Raw genomic sequence first — 16,021 nt, 5'->3', positions numbered from 1 at the left:
GGTCAAGTCGAAGACATTTGCAGTCTACGTTTACTCGTCGTCGAATTCACTTCGGCCGCCGGCACTGCTGGCTATTACGTTGTTTTTTTTCTCTTATCTGAGTCATTTCCGTGAGTTTATGTACGATATTAGTAGGACATTTGATAAGACTCATTATTCTACTCGAAGGTTTTTTTTGAGTGAATTTTTTTGACAGTTTTTCTTCGCTAATTAACGCAGAGAAATAAGAATCCTTAACTCATGAGGTCAATCTCTTTTCCAACATTGAAAAAGAAAATTTACTTTGAATTGGAAAATTTAAAAATTCACTTCTCTATATCCCAGATATTTTTCAATTCCAGATAATTTATTCTGGAGTCAATAATTTTTCTTCTTTTTTTTAACTCTCATATTTTTATAAAGGAGACTTTTCGTCATTGTGCAGGAACTCGGATTCTAGGATTCACTTGTTTAAAGAATTTCTCCCTAAATAAAAGGGAGAATTTTTAATTTCCAGTAATTGCTACAGTAGATTCAAAAAAATTATTTTCAATCAAATCGATTAAAAAATATTCTGAATACCGGTTTCAAAATACTTTTCCGCCCAGTGGAAATCCGTTATTAAAAGAAATTTTATCATATCACTGTCATAAAATCAAAGGGGCGTAAGTCGCATTTTTCTCAAATTTTTTTTTTCCTAATAATAAAAGTGTATTAACGTTTTGCCTCCGCAATATTTGACAGACGATTCTAAAAAATGTTCGTCAATTAGAGAGAAATCGCACGCATCGAGGGAAAAACAATTGGAGACAAGTGATTTTTTTTCTGTGAACAAGAATTCCCTCTTCTCTGTGGAATACAGTATTTCCCGTTGCTTGTTCTTTTTTTAATGCAGTCTTTCAATGATCGTTTGATTCTTATTTTTCGGTAGGAAAATTGGGAAAATGTCGACGGGAAACAAACAGTCGGTCATGGAGAAAGAGGTGAATGAGCCATCAGGATTGGATTCTCAAGGGCACAGTGATATTGCGGAATTTTATGCGGGATGTGAAGTTCTTATTACCGGGGGCTCTGGATTTCTCGGAAAAATTCTCATCGAAAAACTGTTGCGGTAAGAGTGACAGGAGATTTTCATCATCCACAGGGCGATATTTTAGTCGCTTTGTTGAAGAAAATAAGGATATTTGCTTTTTTGAGAAATTTAGCTAACGCAAATTGTGAGAATATGCACATGCATAAGATATACGCCTCTTCCTTCATGCTTATGGATTTATTTCGCTTTAGAACCCCTGACGACTCGACTCCGGAAATCAACGTGTAATTATACAACAACCGGATTAGCATATTTGTTTTCAAATATTAGATTTGGGTGGTCATCCTTTCGATTTTTTCGGCCCTCAGGGTGGGTAATTAATTTTCTGCGAGATGCTCACGTATTTTCAATAAAAAATGCCATAGAAATTTGCAATGGAATTTTTCATCGCGCAATGTGGAGGAAAATCTATGAAACTTCAAGTGCCCCGGAAAATTCCATAATACGGGAATTCTCAATACCCACGAAACCCAGGAGAATTCTCCTTTCATAATACAAAAAGTATCTTATGGATTGTAGTTTAAAATTTAACGGAAACTTTAATTTTAGATCTAAATCTCTCGGATTTTCTGTAGGGTTCTATAATTCAACTGAAATTGTTAATAAAAATGTGAAAAATCCACGGAATCAGTAATTGTGGAACTTATAGTGTCAGTAAAACCGCAGTTAGAGATCCTTTGATCACTAGTTTATAATATTTCAATGCTAAAATCTGGAAAATTCAGTGAGAATTTTTTAACAGTTTGGGAATTGTTTAATAGAACATGCCCAAAAGTTGGGAAATTGTACTTAATCATGCGCGCCAAGAAAGGGAAATCTTCGGACGAGCGGTTCAAGGAGCACTTCGAGGATCCCGTGAGTAATCGCTCAAAATACTCAAGTAAAAGTAAATGCGTAAATTTAGAGTACGTGTCCTTCAACTCCAACAAGAATTCATTAAAATGAACTTAAACTTACGCATATATCTCAAAATCTTTGTTTATAATAGCAAACTCGTAGATCCCGACTTTTTATTCACAAATTACAATTTCTCTGTCACTAATTCATCTGACGTTTCAATCACATGAGTTTGAGTTCAATTTTCCATATTTTCAGGATTTTTTAGAGCACCAATATTCTAGAAATTAATTGATTTCTTAATGAACAATTCCACAGGAATTACACGTTACGTAGTTGTTGTAAAAAATTCCCTTTTTTTTACTTGACAAATTCATAATTTTGACATAATAATTTCCGTTTTAAAATGAATAAATTGCTCGATGATAAATGACTTTGGAGAACGCGTACTTGATGCTTAAAATAAAAATGTGCGTGAATTTCTTGGTTTATGTGCAGCTCTACGATAGACTGAAGGAGGAGCAGCCGAATTTTGCTGGCAAAGTTGTGATGGTGGAGGGTCAGCTGGACAAGGGTTTGGAGTTGTCCCCGGAGAATCGGGAATTATTGAGAAATTCCCATGTGGTGTTTCACAGTGCAGCTACTGTGCGATTCGACGAGAAATTACGACTCGCTGTTAATATCAATGTGCGAGGAACTAAAGACATCCTCCTGTTTGCGAGGGAGATGCCCAACCTCAAGGTAACAGATGCAATTACGGATATTGCATGCGAATTACGAATGATAAATTTCTTCAATCCCGCGGCGTCATTTATTCGGTATTCAAGAGTGATTGGTTTTTGAATAGGCGTTTGTACATATTGGTACAGCATTCTCACAGTGTGTCACTAAATTCATTGATGAGATTTTCTACAAACCGCCGATTGGTTCTGATGAGCTACTGACGTTACTGGATATTCTTGATGATGAAACACTGGAGAGTATAACACCTACGTAAGAGTTGTTTGAACATTTGCACATTCGAAGAAAATTATCCATGTGATAGCGATTTCAAGGCTTTCAATTTCTACGATTCTCAATTTCTACTGGGAATTACCAATGAGGAAATTGTGAATTGGAATTATCCGAACTCTTGAACGTTCAAGTTTCTGGTCTGTTATCAAACTATAGAAATTCAATATTATTGATTAAAATCCAGGGAATTTTGGATTACTATAAAAAAAATTCTGAAGTCTATATTGTAGCAAAAAAGTCAACAGGTAAGAGTTTTTTAGGAATACCTCTAAATCTGAAACAGACATCAAAATGCTTACAAGGGACTTTTTATAACTCTCACTTCGCTCTGAAAAAAAGGTTCTGATAAAAATCTCTCTACCCCTCCCAGATCCAGCGGTATTCCTCGAAAACAAGTCTACCGGAGTCAACATTTTAACATTGACCTTTTCGCAATTAAAATTCAGCCATCACCAAAAATTCGAAGATTAACTATTGTTTAGTGCATTTGGTGACTCGGCTCACGAATTTTATGAGCTAATTTGAATATTGAAAGCCTCAGTTTATCGTTATCACCTCAATTTCCTGCGAAGGCCCGGAAATTGGAACGCCTCGGATAGCAGCTGAATGACAAAATGAATTTGTAAATATTGATTGGACAACTTTTTAGTATATTGGGAAAATGGCCGAATACATATGCATTCACGAAAACAGTGGCTGAGGATACGGTGAGAAAATATGGGAGAGATCTTCCATTATGCATTGTACGCCCTTCGATCATGATTGCAACAGCGAAAGAACCGATTCCCGGATGGATTAATAACCTGTATGGTCCCACGGGTGTTGTTCTCGGTGCTGGGATGGGATTGCTGCATACCCTCCACTGCGATGCTAAAAATGTCGCGGATATCATCCCCGCTGATTATGTCATCAATAACATCCTCGCAGCAGCATGGGACATCGGAAAAAACCAGTAAAAAATATCGACTTTTACCTCAATATGAAAATTCCCAGGAGAACATTCATTTCCACTTGAATAATTCTGTAGTGAAATGGCAAACTATTGGAAATATAACTTTCAATTTTTTAGGAATGACGGATCACATGGAATTCATGTGGAATTTTCATGATGAATCAGTTGATTTGTTTTTATTAAAATAATAGAGAATTATTATAAAAATATTTTTTCTACAGGGGAAAAATAGGAGGACCATTGAAACCCCTCCCACCGCCTGTTTTGAGTTCAAAAGCATCAGAGCCTAATCCAGCTGAAGATCCTCCGATATATAATAGTGTTTCTTCATGCCAAAATTCGATAACATGGGGTGAATTCATGAAGTATAATGAAATTTATGGAATGGAAGTGCCGAGTAAAATGGTCTTCTGGTATTATTTCTTCCATCTACATCCCAATATTTGGGTTCATAATTTCTATGTGGTCTTCACTCATCTACTGCCAGCAATAATTTTTGATACTGTTGCACGGTTGACTGGGCGGGAGCCAGTGTAATTATTATATTTCCTATTGTAGATTTAAGTAGCCATTATTTTGCACGGAGAGAGTAGATTTTGTGGTTTCAGTCACATTCAGTTACAAATTTCATCACAAGGTCTTCATACCTTTTCAATTACGGAGTTTTTCTCAAGAATCTTACGAGCAAAAAATAGAAATTCGGGAGGAAAAAATAATGGTTAGATCTTCGAAAAGTCTCCGCGTTTGCAACTGACTTATTTTCATAATGATTATTTTGTCATCTAGATTGTGGAAAGCGTATAAGAAAATTCATAAATTCAGTGGAGTTATTTCATACTTTTCGACACAACAATGGAGTTTCCGCAACGACAATGTCATAAAGCTGTGGGATAAACTATCCGAGATTGATCGCAAATTGTTCTACTTCAATCTGAGTGATCTTATATGGAGGGATTACTACTATTACCATATTCGGGGTCTGCGAGTATTCGTCGTGAAAGACCCTCTGGATACTATCGAGGAAGGCAAGAAGAGATATCGACTGTAAGTTGAAAAATAATTTTCTAATGACTATTTGCTCATTCTCAAAACTTTTTATCTTTCTTCGATCGCCAAATAAAAAAATTTTAATTCAAATTGAAATTTTACGCAATCAATCATCTGTTGAAAAACAGAAATTTTTTCATGACGCTTGTATATTGATAGTGGTGTGATTGATAATAATTATTTGTTGCAGATTGAGGTGGGCTCATTATACAGTCGTATCCCTGGTGTATCTATTCCAGGCGTGGCTGGCATACCGCATTCTTTATTTCTTCTTCTCATTAATAATGTCCTTTTAAGAATCATCCCAATCAATTTAGTGAATAAGACATTGATGGATTTCAGAGTAATAAAAAAAGGACTATTAAATTATTACTACGGCTTGTTGGATAAAGTTGAATTTAACATGTTGCTTCCTGACGACGAGAGATGGCTCTAGCATTATTAATTCAAACGCTTTGGAATATTTTAATAAAAAAGAGAATAGAACTCTCATCCCAAAATTATCATTATTTCAAATACGACCGATTGATTTTTAACAAGGAGATTTCTTGAATTTCTTCGCAGTTGATTGATTACATTTTCATCAATTTTCTTTGAAATTTTAAGAGGGGGTGTTATATTTATTAATTTAAGTATTTGTTTGAGAGATGATTTGATGGGGAAGTCCTGATTTTTTAGAGTATAATCCCCTAAATGATATACCGACAGTAAGTCGTCGCCAATTTGCCACAACATCGTCAACATTTAATACGAGCCGTGCAAAATCCCCAATAGCAATAATTCACGAGAAATATTTGTAATGAGATCCTCGACGTCCCATAATCCTTGATTTAGAGTACATTAAAAGTTTATGTTGATTTGATCTATAATCACGGTGGATTATAAAATTAGTAGACGACATTTTGTGCCATCAACGTGAAGATCAATTAATTTCGATAACTAGTCGTGTCCTGGTTTGTGCAGAAAGACGCGGTGATTACCGCTTTTCGTTTTCTCCTAACGGTTCGTTCCATGATGAAACGGTTTCTCGGGTATTTTTTCAATTAGTCCAACAATTATGTATCCTTTGAATGATCACGATTTTTATAATTGCTGAAAAATCACGTAAATACAGGATTTCTTCTGATATACGTTCAAAGCAAAAAATATATTTCCAGGATCAAGTTCTCTTCTGCCATGACCTTCTCCATTGGATATGGAAAATAGCGGAAAACGATTCCTTTAAATTTATATTCATATTTTATATTTATTTCAAATTTTCATTTGGAGGTAACTCAAGTATTTAATTGAGAACCAATTATTCCTTACAACTAACCATACGGGCGATCTCATTTTACCATTATTAATTTTCTATTTCATTCAATTTCGTACGACCATTCTTCCTTTGGACATCTTCTAACTCTAGATAAAAAAATTAGCTTTCGAACATTAACAATTTTTATTCTAACATCAATAAAATGATATTATGTGAAGGAAAGCTGTCCGTGGAGAAACTGAAAATATCGAAGCAAATCGGGTCATCCTTGATACTAGAATGCAAAGTTTTTTATTTACGCATATGATTTGATAAAATATCTAAAAAATCATGCGAATTGGGAATTCGAAATGGTATATGTCAGTTTTCCTTATGGCGAACCGAAGATGTTACTGGATAGGAATACGTTGAAGAGGATGTTCCAATTCCATGGAAGAGGCGAATCTCGCGACACCCACGCATTCAGAAGGTATTCAACAGGTTTCATAACGAAACTTTCTTTATGCCTTCTTTTGCCTTTTAGTGTATTGTGGAATAGATTCCTCATTTTAACTGCTCTTTCAAATTCTTTGATCGGTATTGAACATTAAAATTGGAGTCATCGAAACAACGCGATGAATTTATTCCATTCATCACTTCATTGACACGACGTGTCCTTCAATTAAATTACTTCCTCAAAAGACTTCACTTTTAAAACACCAAAACAATATTTAAAAAAAATGAAACATGAATTTTTTATTATGTAGAGAAAAAATTGGATGCATTCGCTTTTGTCGTGAACCCTTTCCATAATTGTCAATCAATTGTGGTATGCCGATTTTAATTGCAAAATCTTAAAAATGCGAAATTTTTTGCAATTAAAGTGAAACTGCAAGTGAAATTAGAGACGCTTTTCGATGGATATTTTCCCATACAATGGCAATGGTTCGTAAAAAACATAATCGAATGTTCATAAACATGTCATTGAGAAAGCACTTGACAGAGTCATCAATCCCACGTATTTTGTATCGACACACCTTTGATTTGGGTGCAGGTGTACCGCCACTCTCCCTTGAATTCTTCGCTAATTACGCACCAATGTCAACTCTCAATTCGTTCCATTAAAATCATTTTTTTTAGTCATTTTACATATTCGTGTGGGAGTTCTGAGTCAATCGGTATTGATTCGATCACTGGAAATCACTCATTGTGCGGATCTATGACATTATCTGCGCCATACGCCATTCGTATCTGTCACAAAAACAATAACAAAGACACTCGAGTATTTATATCATCTTTTTTCAATGGGTTCTATTTTTTGTCGGTGGAAAAAATTCATTTCTATTCAAGGCAATCATTTTTAACCCGTGTAATCGATATCGTAATTCAACGAAAGGATCTCACCAGTGAAGTTGTCAAAGCAGATCGATTCGATTTCGCTCTTCGACGCGTTTTCCAGAGATATATCCGAAACTAAGGGAGATAGCTCAATTTTTGTAATGACCATTTCTATATATTTTACTTATGTGAGCAAAAAAGGTAATTACAAAAATTTCGGTATGTACCATAGTTTTCGAGTTATTCCTGAAAAACCGACAATGATCTTTTGTAATCGATTCATTACTGATTGCAATATTAAGTATTATGTCATTAAAATCCGCGGAAAATATAAATAAATTGAGAGGCTATCATGCTGCGGAAATCCGATCACTCTTTATCGATCTTGTCGATCAGGCTTCACCGAAAATCAGAGCTCTGCCATCGATTTTTTTTTAAATACATCATTTACGATTCGCAATTCGAGATGATCTCCAAATCGACAAACGCTTTTTTATAATACCTTTCTCCACATTTTTATCTCAATTATCTCCACCTCTGATTCGTCCCCGCAAATAGATATAAGTATTCATTGCACATAGAAAACATTCGTTTGCATTTTGCGTTTAGTGACACCAAGCTGTCCGGTTCTTTCTGTAAGACGCGCGTCTAACAGTAAGGACCGGTTGAGATCTGAAGATTATTTTCCAAGAATGCGTGTGTACACATGTTGCTTCTTCATCCTTCTTGTCCTTTTTTTTGTTTCCTCAAAGTACATCGAATCACGATGAAACCTGCAGTTTAATTGATAATCCTAATTTGCATTATCGCAACGCGCTGTTAGAGAATTTTTCATTTCAGGAGTTCTGAGAGATATTGAATCGAATTAAATAAAGATCGTTATGAAAATTCATGAATGAATTTTCTGAGGGATGGTAGAATTTTTGAATCAAATGCAGTTCAATGAGGAGCAATTTCCTGAAATTTTGAAAGGAATCAAGAATTATTGGATCATAGGAGCTATCGGTCAAGCTCGTTCTCGTCTCCACGAATGTCAAAGCGGATCTCAAAACTACAGGGTGATTTTCTATCTCGTGAGTTGAAAGGAAAGCTAACGAGGATGACACGCGTTATCCTAGGCTGTTCAAATGGGAGTTGAACAGCCTAGGTCTCGACAGTTAAAATCAGAATAACGGAATATTCAATTCACTCGTCGGGATTATCAAGAGATGCATCTAATTGTGTGCAATATGCTCACGCTTTTTATATCTCATCAAAAAATTCACAAAAGAATAATCACTAATTAATATACAGAGAAATGATGTCTTCCTTCCATGGAAAATCAACCAATTCTAGGACTTTCGATCCCAACTATTTTCTCCCTTGACGGAAGTGTAATTTCAGTTCATTAGCCTGTGAGAATTACAGAAAAAAATTTTGTTCCACGAAAAAGTGGAAATTATTTTTAAAAATTCACCAATACTCAAGAAATGTGGATCATATATTTTTTACAGAATCCCATTTCGAAATTTTTAATTTCCCAGATTTTGTTTAGTTATCGTCAAAAACAGGTTTTTGAAAAAAACTCGAAACCTAAAAAAATTAATGAGCAAATTGAATTTTAATTAATATCATCAACTTACGAATCAACAATCCTCTCATTGGAGAGAGAAAAATGATTGGATTTCACAGATACATTAGCGATGAAATTCGAACCAACTGCCACACAATCCAAAAAAACACACCTACGAACACACTCGAAAATTGCATTTTCAAATAAAAAAAAAACTAGAAGAAAATTCTGACAATCAAATACAACCCAAAGGAATAAATATACAAACATATTAAAACCCCTGTAATTCCAGTCGAATATTTCTCAAGGCGTAACCACACGGGGTTCACCCGATAGCCAATGAAAATGAAAACAAAACGGTCGAACGAAAATATTATGAAACAAGTGATAATAACTGAAATGAGGAAGCGCTGTTTTATTTAGAGAAGTAGAGTGAGGTATATAGAGGTATATAGAGGTATATAGGGGTATATAGAGGGTCTCCCTCCACGAAGGCTTTATAGGCTTGATAGTAATAGTATCGGAGTCGTGTGGGCCGCGCGCGAGACGCGAGTGGATAGAGGCCCCACCGACGGACGAGTGCTCACCAGGTCCGGTGTGGCTGACTCGTCAACTTGGAGCCAGTGCACGCCCGGCTGCCGACACGAGCGGATGTGCTCGATACGTCCCTCGAACATTCAATTCCACCTCCCTCTTCCTCAACTTACCACCACCCCAATCCACCGATAAACAACAATTCCTCAACCCAACAATAAACAATTGGTGCGGCCAGTATCGAGTAAGACACCCGAAAACGTTAAAATTGCCCCTCAGTGTATCAAGTGTAAACAAAATAAACTCCAATGCATGATGAAAAATACTGACAATATGCAGAAATGCTGACAACCCAGTGTACCCAAAATAGAGAATAAATGGTATTAAATATATAATTATTTGATAGAGGTGAGGATGGACTGGGAGGGAGTGCTGGAAATTTAGTGACTGATGTGAAACAAAAAACAATCGACTGAGTGATGAGTTATTTATGGTTTGTGGTGAGGGAATAGATTTGGTGAATTTAGTGATGGTCGTCGGGTCGTCAGAGCGCCGCCGTCACTCGGTGATTGTGTATGTGTGGTTTACTCTATCTTCATGCGCCACTCTGCAGTAGATACGTACAACCGCGCACCGGTTGCCATAGTAGCGCGCGTGGCGATCAGCTGATCGTGCTTGCAATCGAGCGTCAGTTGTTAGTTGTTCTCGTTACGCTTGGTTGTGACATTTTAATCGTCCGTTGTAAATATTCCGCGAGGAATGAACTCATCGGTTGAATCCACTCGGTGCGTTTAATCATTGAGATGCTTCGGTTTTTTTCGTGCTAATGTGTGTGATTGACCCCGGCGGAATAATCGCTTCTTATTTTTTTATTTATTTTTTTCTTTTATCGCTTAAAGTTCATCGATCCTCGGGCATATAGTCAGTCTGTCTCTTGGGGGTTATGAATATGCAAGTGATCGTTCGAATGACGATGTGAAAACTCTTCTCGTGAAAATTCGGCGACATTCGGGGCTGTTGTGATTATCGGTGGATTCATTTGTTTTTCTCGGAAGGGTCGGATGGATTTTGTGGTGTGACCAGTGTTGTCAGTGATTGGCTGCTGGAGAAGTATCGAGCTGTTGTGCACCGACGATTTACTGTGATAATTAATTCATTATTGTACGCTCAATCTGCTGATTGCCTTCGTCAGTTGGATTATTGCTCGGATGGGGCTGTCCTGAGGCGGATACCAGTTTTGGACGAGAGACAGTAGGTGAGTTTTTCTTTGTTTTTTTTTTTAAAAAAAGGCCTCGGGTACACTCGATTCAACTTGATTCAAGGACTTATTGTCCTTGGTTACTTGATTCGAGTCCGATCTTCGTCACCCGATCTATCTAATTATTTTTATTAATAACATTTTGAAGATAAGGAGCTATTTTTGTAGAATCAAATTTCCTTATGAATTATCAGGAATTTTATGTGAATAGTAGTAGAATTTTTTAAAAGTAGTTTTCGCTGAGGCGGGCGGCTTGATGAAGGAAAAATTTATTTTTTAATCTATTCGATTTTTTAATTAACAATTGAATCCGGAAGATCGGATTTAAGTTGAATAGAGTTGATAATTCGAGCGAGTATTTGACTCGAATTTTCAGTTCATTGAACAATCGATTATATTTATAAACGATTTGAGCTCAAGTTCGAGTCATATTTCTAAAATTGAATATTGGGGAGAGGAGGGTAAAATACGCCCCTAAGTAGAAATTCGTTCACATCAAGTAAAATATACAACGAAATTATTATTAAAAAAAAAAATACTCTAATACATCTAGTGAAAAGAACTGCAAAAGATTTTCTTTGCCAACAAATTTTTCATTTCCACTAGACTCATCGCATTTTCCGCACATCAGCACCACACGATTATCAAACGTCAGGGTAAATTTTACCATAAATTTATCGCTGTCTCCATAAAAAAAAATTACGTCTGCCAAGTAAATTAACAGCAAGTCAATATATACAAACATTTGCATTTAAAATGAGTGGATTTTCTAGTAGTTAATGAATTTCCTTGGCAGTAGTATTTTTATTTCTCAGTCTGCAGCTGCAAAAGTTGGTAAAAATGGGAAAAAAAAATTAGAAAAATATGAAAGAATCGTACCGCCAGAAGTAATTACCCACAGTATGACTGTTCCTACCGAAATGACCCAATTTATCCGGTTTTTTCCACACTCTCGATGGCAGACCCACGAGATAAGTGACGCTGTGACAATAATTATTCAGTGATTGAGGAGAAAAGTCAAGGGCAGAAGAGATTACGATCCCAACATTGTTCCCCCGTTGTCGTTAACAGATGTCTTTGTCCCAGTTGAGTACATAAGCCCTGGAATATCTCCTCCCATATATATGACATCGTGTTACCTGTCAGATTGTTGACATGACCAGCGACACGTTTTAATAGGATTATTTATGCCTGGTGAGGTCCGCGTAAATGGCCTCAACGCTGAAGGCGTATCGCAACATCTATCTCACGCACGGTGGCATATATTATCTCGACATAATTGTATCGACATGAAATTGATAGTCCCGCATGGAGTGACCGCTCATTCGACTAGCCAAACTTCTACTTTTGTTTCTCTTAATTTATTAATAATTATTCACGCCTGATAACGAATGGGCATGACCCTGAAAGAAAAAAAGGAAATAGGTGGATGGTGATAGCTAGCATTCCGGAATGGCAAGTGGTGCTGATGAGTTGGCCATATTATCTTACATGTGTTCTTTATTTTTTATCTTTAAACGCCGGAGACGAATCCAGTTGCGAGGTCATATTAGATTCTGTGGATGAGAGAAAAAATGGCCAGTGTCGTTATTTATTCACTGACGCCCCTAGACTTTTATACCGGAATACCGCTATTTTTTGCCATCTACGATACGTTGTCCCGACGACACGCCTTATGATGGATTTAATTATGCAGGCGGCGGGATTACTCTATTAGGTGAAGATTCAAGTCGACGGTTATTTATCGCTCGTCTTTCATGGGAGGTTTTTTTTCGTATTGGGGTCAGATATATTATTACTGTGGGGAAAACTTTTATTTTTGCCGAATATCCAATTGCTTTAAAGGATCATTGCATATGGATAGGATAAAGAATAATTACGCTGGGTGAATACTTCGGTGGTTTTCTATTTTTTTTCATTTTAATCATCCCTTTTTTTTCGTGGTGAGAGGTGAATTTTTGTTGCGCATTCAAAGAAAAACTTACGGTGAAGCGGATAATTTTTCTAAAGTGTTTTTTTTTCATGCCGATATATTTAATCAATAACAATAATAATTTTCAATGCAGTGCACAACATCTGCGGTTTTTTTTTCATGAATTTACTGAATTTTCTTGAAGGCCATTCAGTTTCCAGTGCAATGGGAATTTTATTAGAGAAAATCCGAGTTCGTTGTGTATGGAATTTCGTCGTAAAATCTGAGAAAGTTTTTGTGAAGTATTTCTCTTCGTCTATTTTGATATCTCAATCCGATTACGCGAAAAAAACTAATGAATCCATTATCTATAATACAGTGGATAATTGTTTGAAACGAGTTACCAGTGATGTGTGAAATAATATCTGATGAAATGAAGTGATCGTAGTGGCGATCGGTACAGAAATAGAGACCGGTTGACTTATCGATTGTGCACGATCACCCAGGGCTTCATGATGCGAGAAGGCGCGAAGAAGCTCACGTAATGATTAAGCTATTAATCAGGGCGGAACGGGTTGGGTTAAACTCTGCGTAACACGCCACTTTCTCTCTCTCTCTCTCCCCCTCGATTTCTGTGAGTTAAAAGCCCGTGAAGGACTGATAATTTTCCGACAGAGACCAGTTTTCTAGTGGTTGTCGTGGAAATATCAGCGATAGTGTCCGCTGTCTCCCCATCGGCCCTCGGTTAACTCTAGGAGAATCCTCATGTACCGCTCACCCAAGGGGAAATGCCAGTTTCACGCTTTGGATTTCTATTTTCCTCCGAAAAAACGGTTTTTGAGACTCCTTTTATTATCTGATCCGTTATCTTCCAAGTGTAGATGACTAATTCTCTTCATGATCCCCAAAATCATTTCTAATCTACAGAGACACTCTATTGAAGGGTTTATGATTTCAGGAACCTAAATTACGTTTGCAATTTTGTAATTTGTATTTTTAATCTCGTAATCTCGTAAACTCGTCTTGAAATTTCAGTCACAGAGTCATTTGAATCGTCGATTATTTGAGCTTGAATACAATCCCAATTGACGACGTTCATTGAATTTAATTTTTTTAATCCAGAAAATTGATAAAAATTGAGAGAAAATTGAGAAAAGGGATTTTTCAATGAAAGCATGAATTTTTATATTCGTGGTGAAGAAAAATGTCAAGTCGATGGCTGTGGAAAAAATTGGATGAGCGGTACAAGTCGATTCTATGCTAGTCCACAGGAGGTATTAAAACCAACGCCCGCGCACTTTATTCGCATGTCTGAGTTTTATTGATGAAAAACAATCATACTCACGCGACAATCATTCATTAGCATACAATGGACACGTAATGGGACGTATCTGTGACGCGCTACTGGAGCATTCAGCACCTGATGGCAAATCTTGGGAAACAATAGATATTTTATTGGTTCGTTGATTCATGGGAGATGAGGAACGAAGGTAGAAGATTTGCGAGTTTAATTGAGATTAGAGGGTAGGGACCTCAGGATGGTGATGAATATTTCTGATTAATTAGTCGGGAGAACCGGAAACATGATTTTTTCAATTGACTCATTTCCTCCTGCGACGCATCCCATTAAAAATTTAAAATTCGATTAAGATATCAATTACCAATTAACATGAAAAACTCAACTTAAAAAAATTTCAGAGCACATGAAAAATTTGGTAACCGTTTTAAATTTAAATTCAATTCAAACTCATATCATTGGCAATTCAAATAACTGCGTGACTGAAATTTTAATAAATTTTTAACAGTGTAATATCGCTGATTGAAGCTGTAAACAGTCAATTTCTCGACGAGACCCATTTTTTCGTTATATTAAATTTGAATTTCCACAGAAACGAATGTTAGAAATACACAACACTCTGTTCTAACCTAGATTGCTTGGCAAACTTAATAATTCGAAGCATCAGTGCGAAATTGATCGTTTTAACAGCATGCGATGTCCACAATCCACTCATCATAGTGTAATCTCCCGACTCTCGCAATCGCGTCTAATTCGACGTCCAACATATCTCACCCGTCCGACGATCTATTATTTATATATATAGATTTTTTGAAATATTTAACAACTTGTGTCGTACGTGCAGCTCGAGAAATGTGAATGTGATAAGGAATGGGCCTTGAGCCCGTCTCGCAGCAAATACACGTGCGTTTAGTGTCCAAGGCTGTGTGTACGGACACTCGTTGTTTCATTATTTCGAACGCATGACGAGTGGATAAAAACACGGGGGATACATTTTTTTTTTTTGTATCTCAATGTCTCGTTATGGTGATGGGAAATACAGGGTGTGGCTACTGCCAGTATGGACCTATTAATTGAATTTTCAATGCGCCAACGGTGGCTGAGGGAACGCCAATGGGGCAACCTTTTGTGGTTTATGATGCTCCCATTTTGACAATCATCGGTCATACACTCCGCTGCATTACTGTTATTAGTTGAATAGCCTATCGTTCCAGCGAACTTTAAGGAGTAGTATTAATTTAATGCTTTTCCGGTAATTCCGAACCATTTTCTCTCTCTCGTCGACGTTTGTGGCTATTTCAAATGTTTTTTTTTTTGTTTTATGGATTAGGGTGGATTTTAGTGCTGATGAATATTTGTATGGGATAGTTCGATACTGATACCCTCGATCGGGGCAATTGCCATTTTTTCAATCGGTTTTACAGGGAAATTGTTTAAGTGCGCTGCAATGCATGCTGGTAGGTGGGTTTTTATGGATTTAATGAATATTCAATTCTTCGCGGAGAGTTGTTTAATATTTGATCAATTTTTTTTATTTCACTGTCTCTGGTGAATGTGTCGCAATTGCTCAGGCCGGGTTCGCTGAGAATTCTTGGCGTGTCGCGTTTTTCACGATAGTTTATGTAGTTTATGACAAACTTCTGATATTCTGCGCGCGATGTTTTTCTTTCAGTCATACTCGAGTGATAGAGGCGCAATCCTATAGTGGAATTATCGTTTTTAGAGGCCACGTGAGGAAAAAAGTTGTGGAACAATTACGTGCACTAGAGAAAAAATGGGTTTTTTCATTTTTAGAGCTGAATATTCGGAATTTTTGTCGTTTTCAACTTCCGCTGGAATTAAAGAACAAATCGTGTAATTAAAACTAATCTCGCACTTTATAGGGAACTCATATTATATTTTTTATTTACTTTTATCGCCGAGTAGTTTTTTAAAATGATTTTTGTGATGGCATTTTAATTGAATTACTTAATT

The 16,021-nt window shown here is 36.5% G+C and overlaps 2 protein-coding genes across 8 annotated transcripts in view; both read left to right on the top strand.

Annotated features, from left to right (window-relative positions):
* Position 1: 1 nt before the first annotated feature.
* LOC105268360 (fatty acyl-CoA reductase 1) lies at positions 2-5,294 on the top strand. Of its 6 annotated transcripts, XM_011307908.1 has the most exons (10): positions 42-110; positions 724-792; positions 911-1,090; positions 1,834-1,927; positions 2,408-2,650; positions 2,757-2,902; positions 3,573-3,875; positions 4,097-4,408; positions 4,662-4,919; positions 5,113-5,294. In XM_011307908.1, exons 3-10 carry the CDS (start codon positions 924-926, stop codon positions 5,216-5,218), a joined length of 1,629 nt encoding a protein of 542 aa, XP_011306210.1. In that variant the 5' UTR covers positions 42-110; positions 724-792; positions 911-923; the 3' UTR covers positions 5,219-5,294. The 6 variants fall into 6 exon arrangements, with proteins under 6 accessions (XP_011306217.1, XP_011306198.1, XP_011306210.1 ...); XM_011307915.1 differs by lacking the exon at positions 724-792 and having other exon boundaries at positions 2-110; XM_011307896.1 differs by lacking the exon at positions 724-792 and having other exon boundaries at positions 17-120.
* A 4,331-nt stretch (positions 5,295-9,625) lies between these two features.
* The window catches only part of LOC105268351 (Krueppel-like factor 3), a 148,153-nt gene continuing 141,757 nt past the window's right edge, over positions 9,626-16,021 (top strand). The window contains exon 1 of one of the 2 annotated variants that reach the window (XM_011307865.1): positions 9,626-10,831. The gene's annotated coding sequence lies outside the window, so the exon portion shown is untranslated. Of the gene's footprint in view, positions 10,836-16,021 lie in introns of both variants that reach the window. The other variant, XM_011307856.1, reaches the window with a different exon arrangement.

This window comes from Fopius arisanus, unplaced genomic scaffold (assembly GCF_000806365.1).
Source record: "Fopius arisanus strain USDA-PBARC FA_bdor unplaced genomic scaffold, ASM80636v1 scaffold00003, whole genome shotgun sequence".
NCBI classification, from domain to species: domain Eukaryota; kingdom Metazoa; phylum Arthropoda; class Insecta; order Hymenoptera; family Braconidae; genus Fopius; species Fopius arisanus.
The sequence above is the reverse complement of the archived record's forward strand: the minus strand, read 5'-3'. Positions and strand labels throughout refer to the sequence as shown.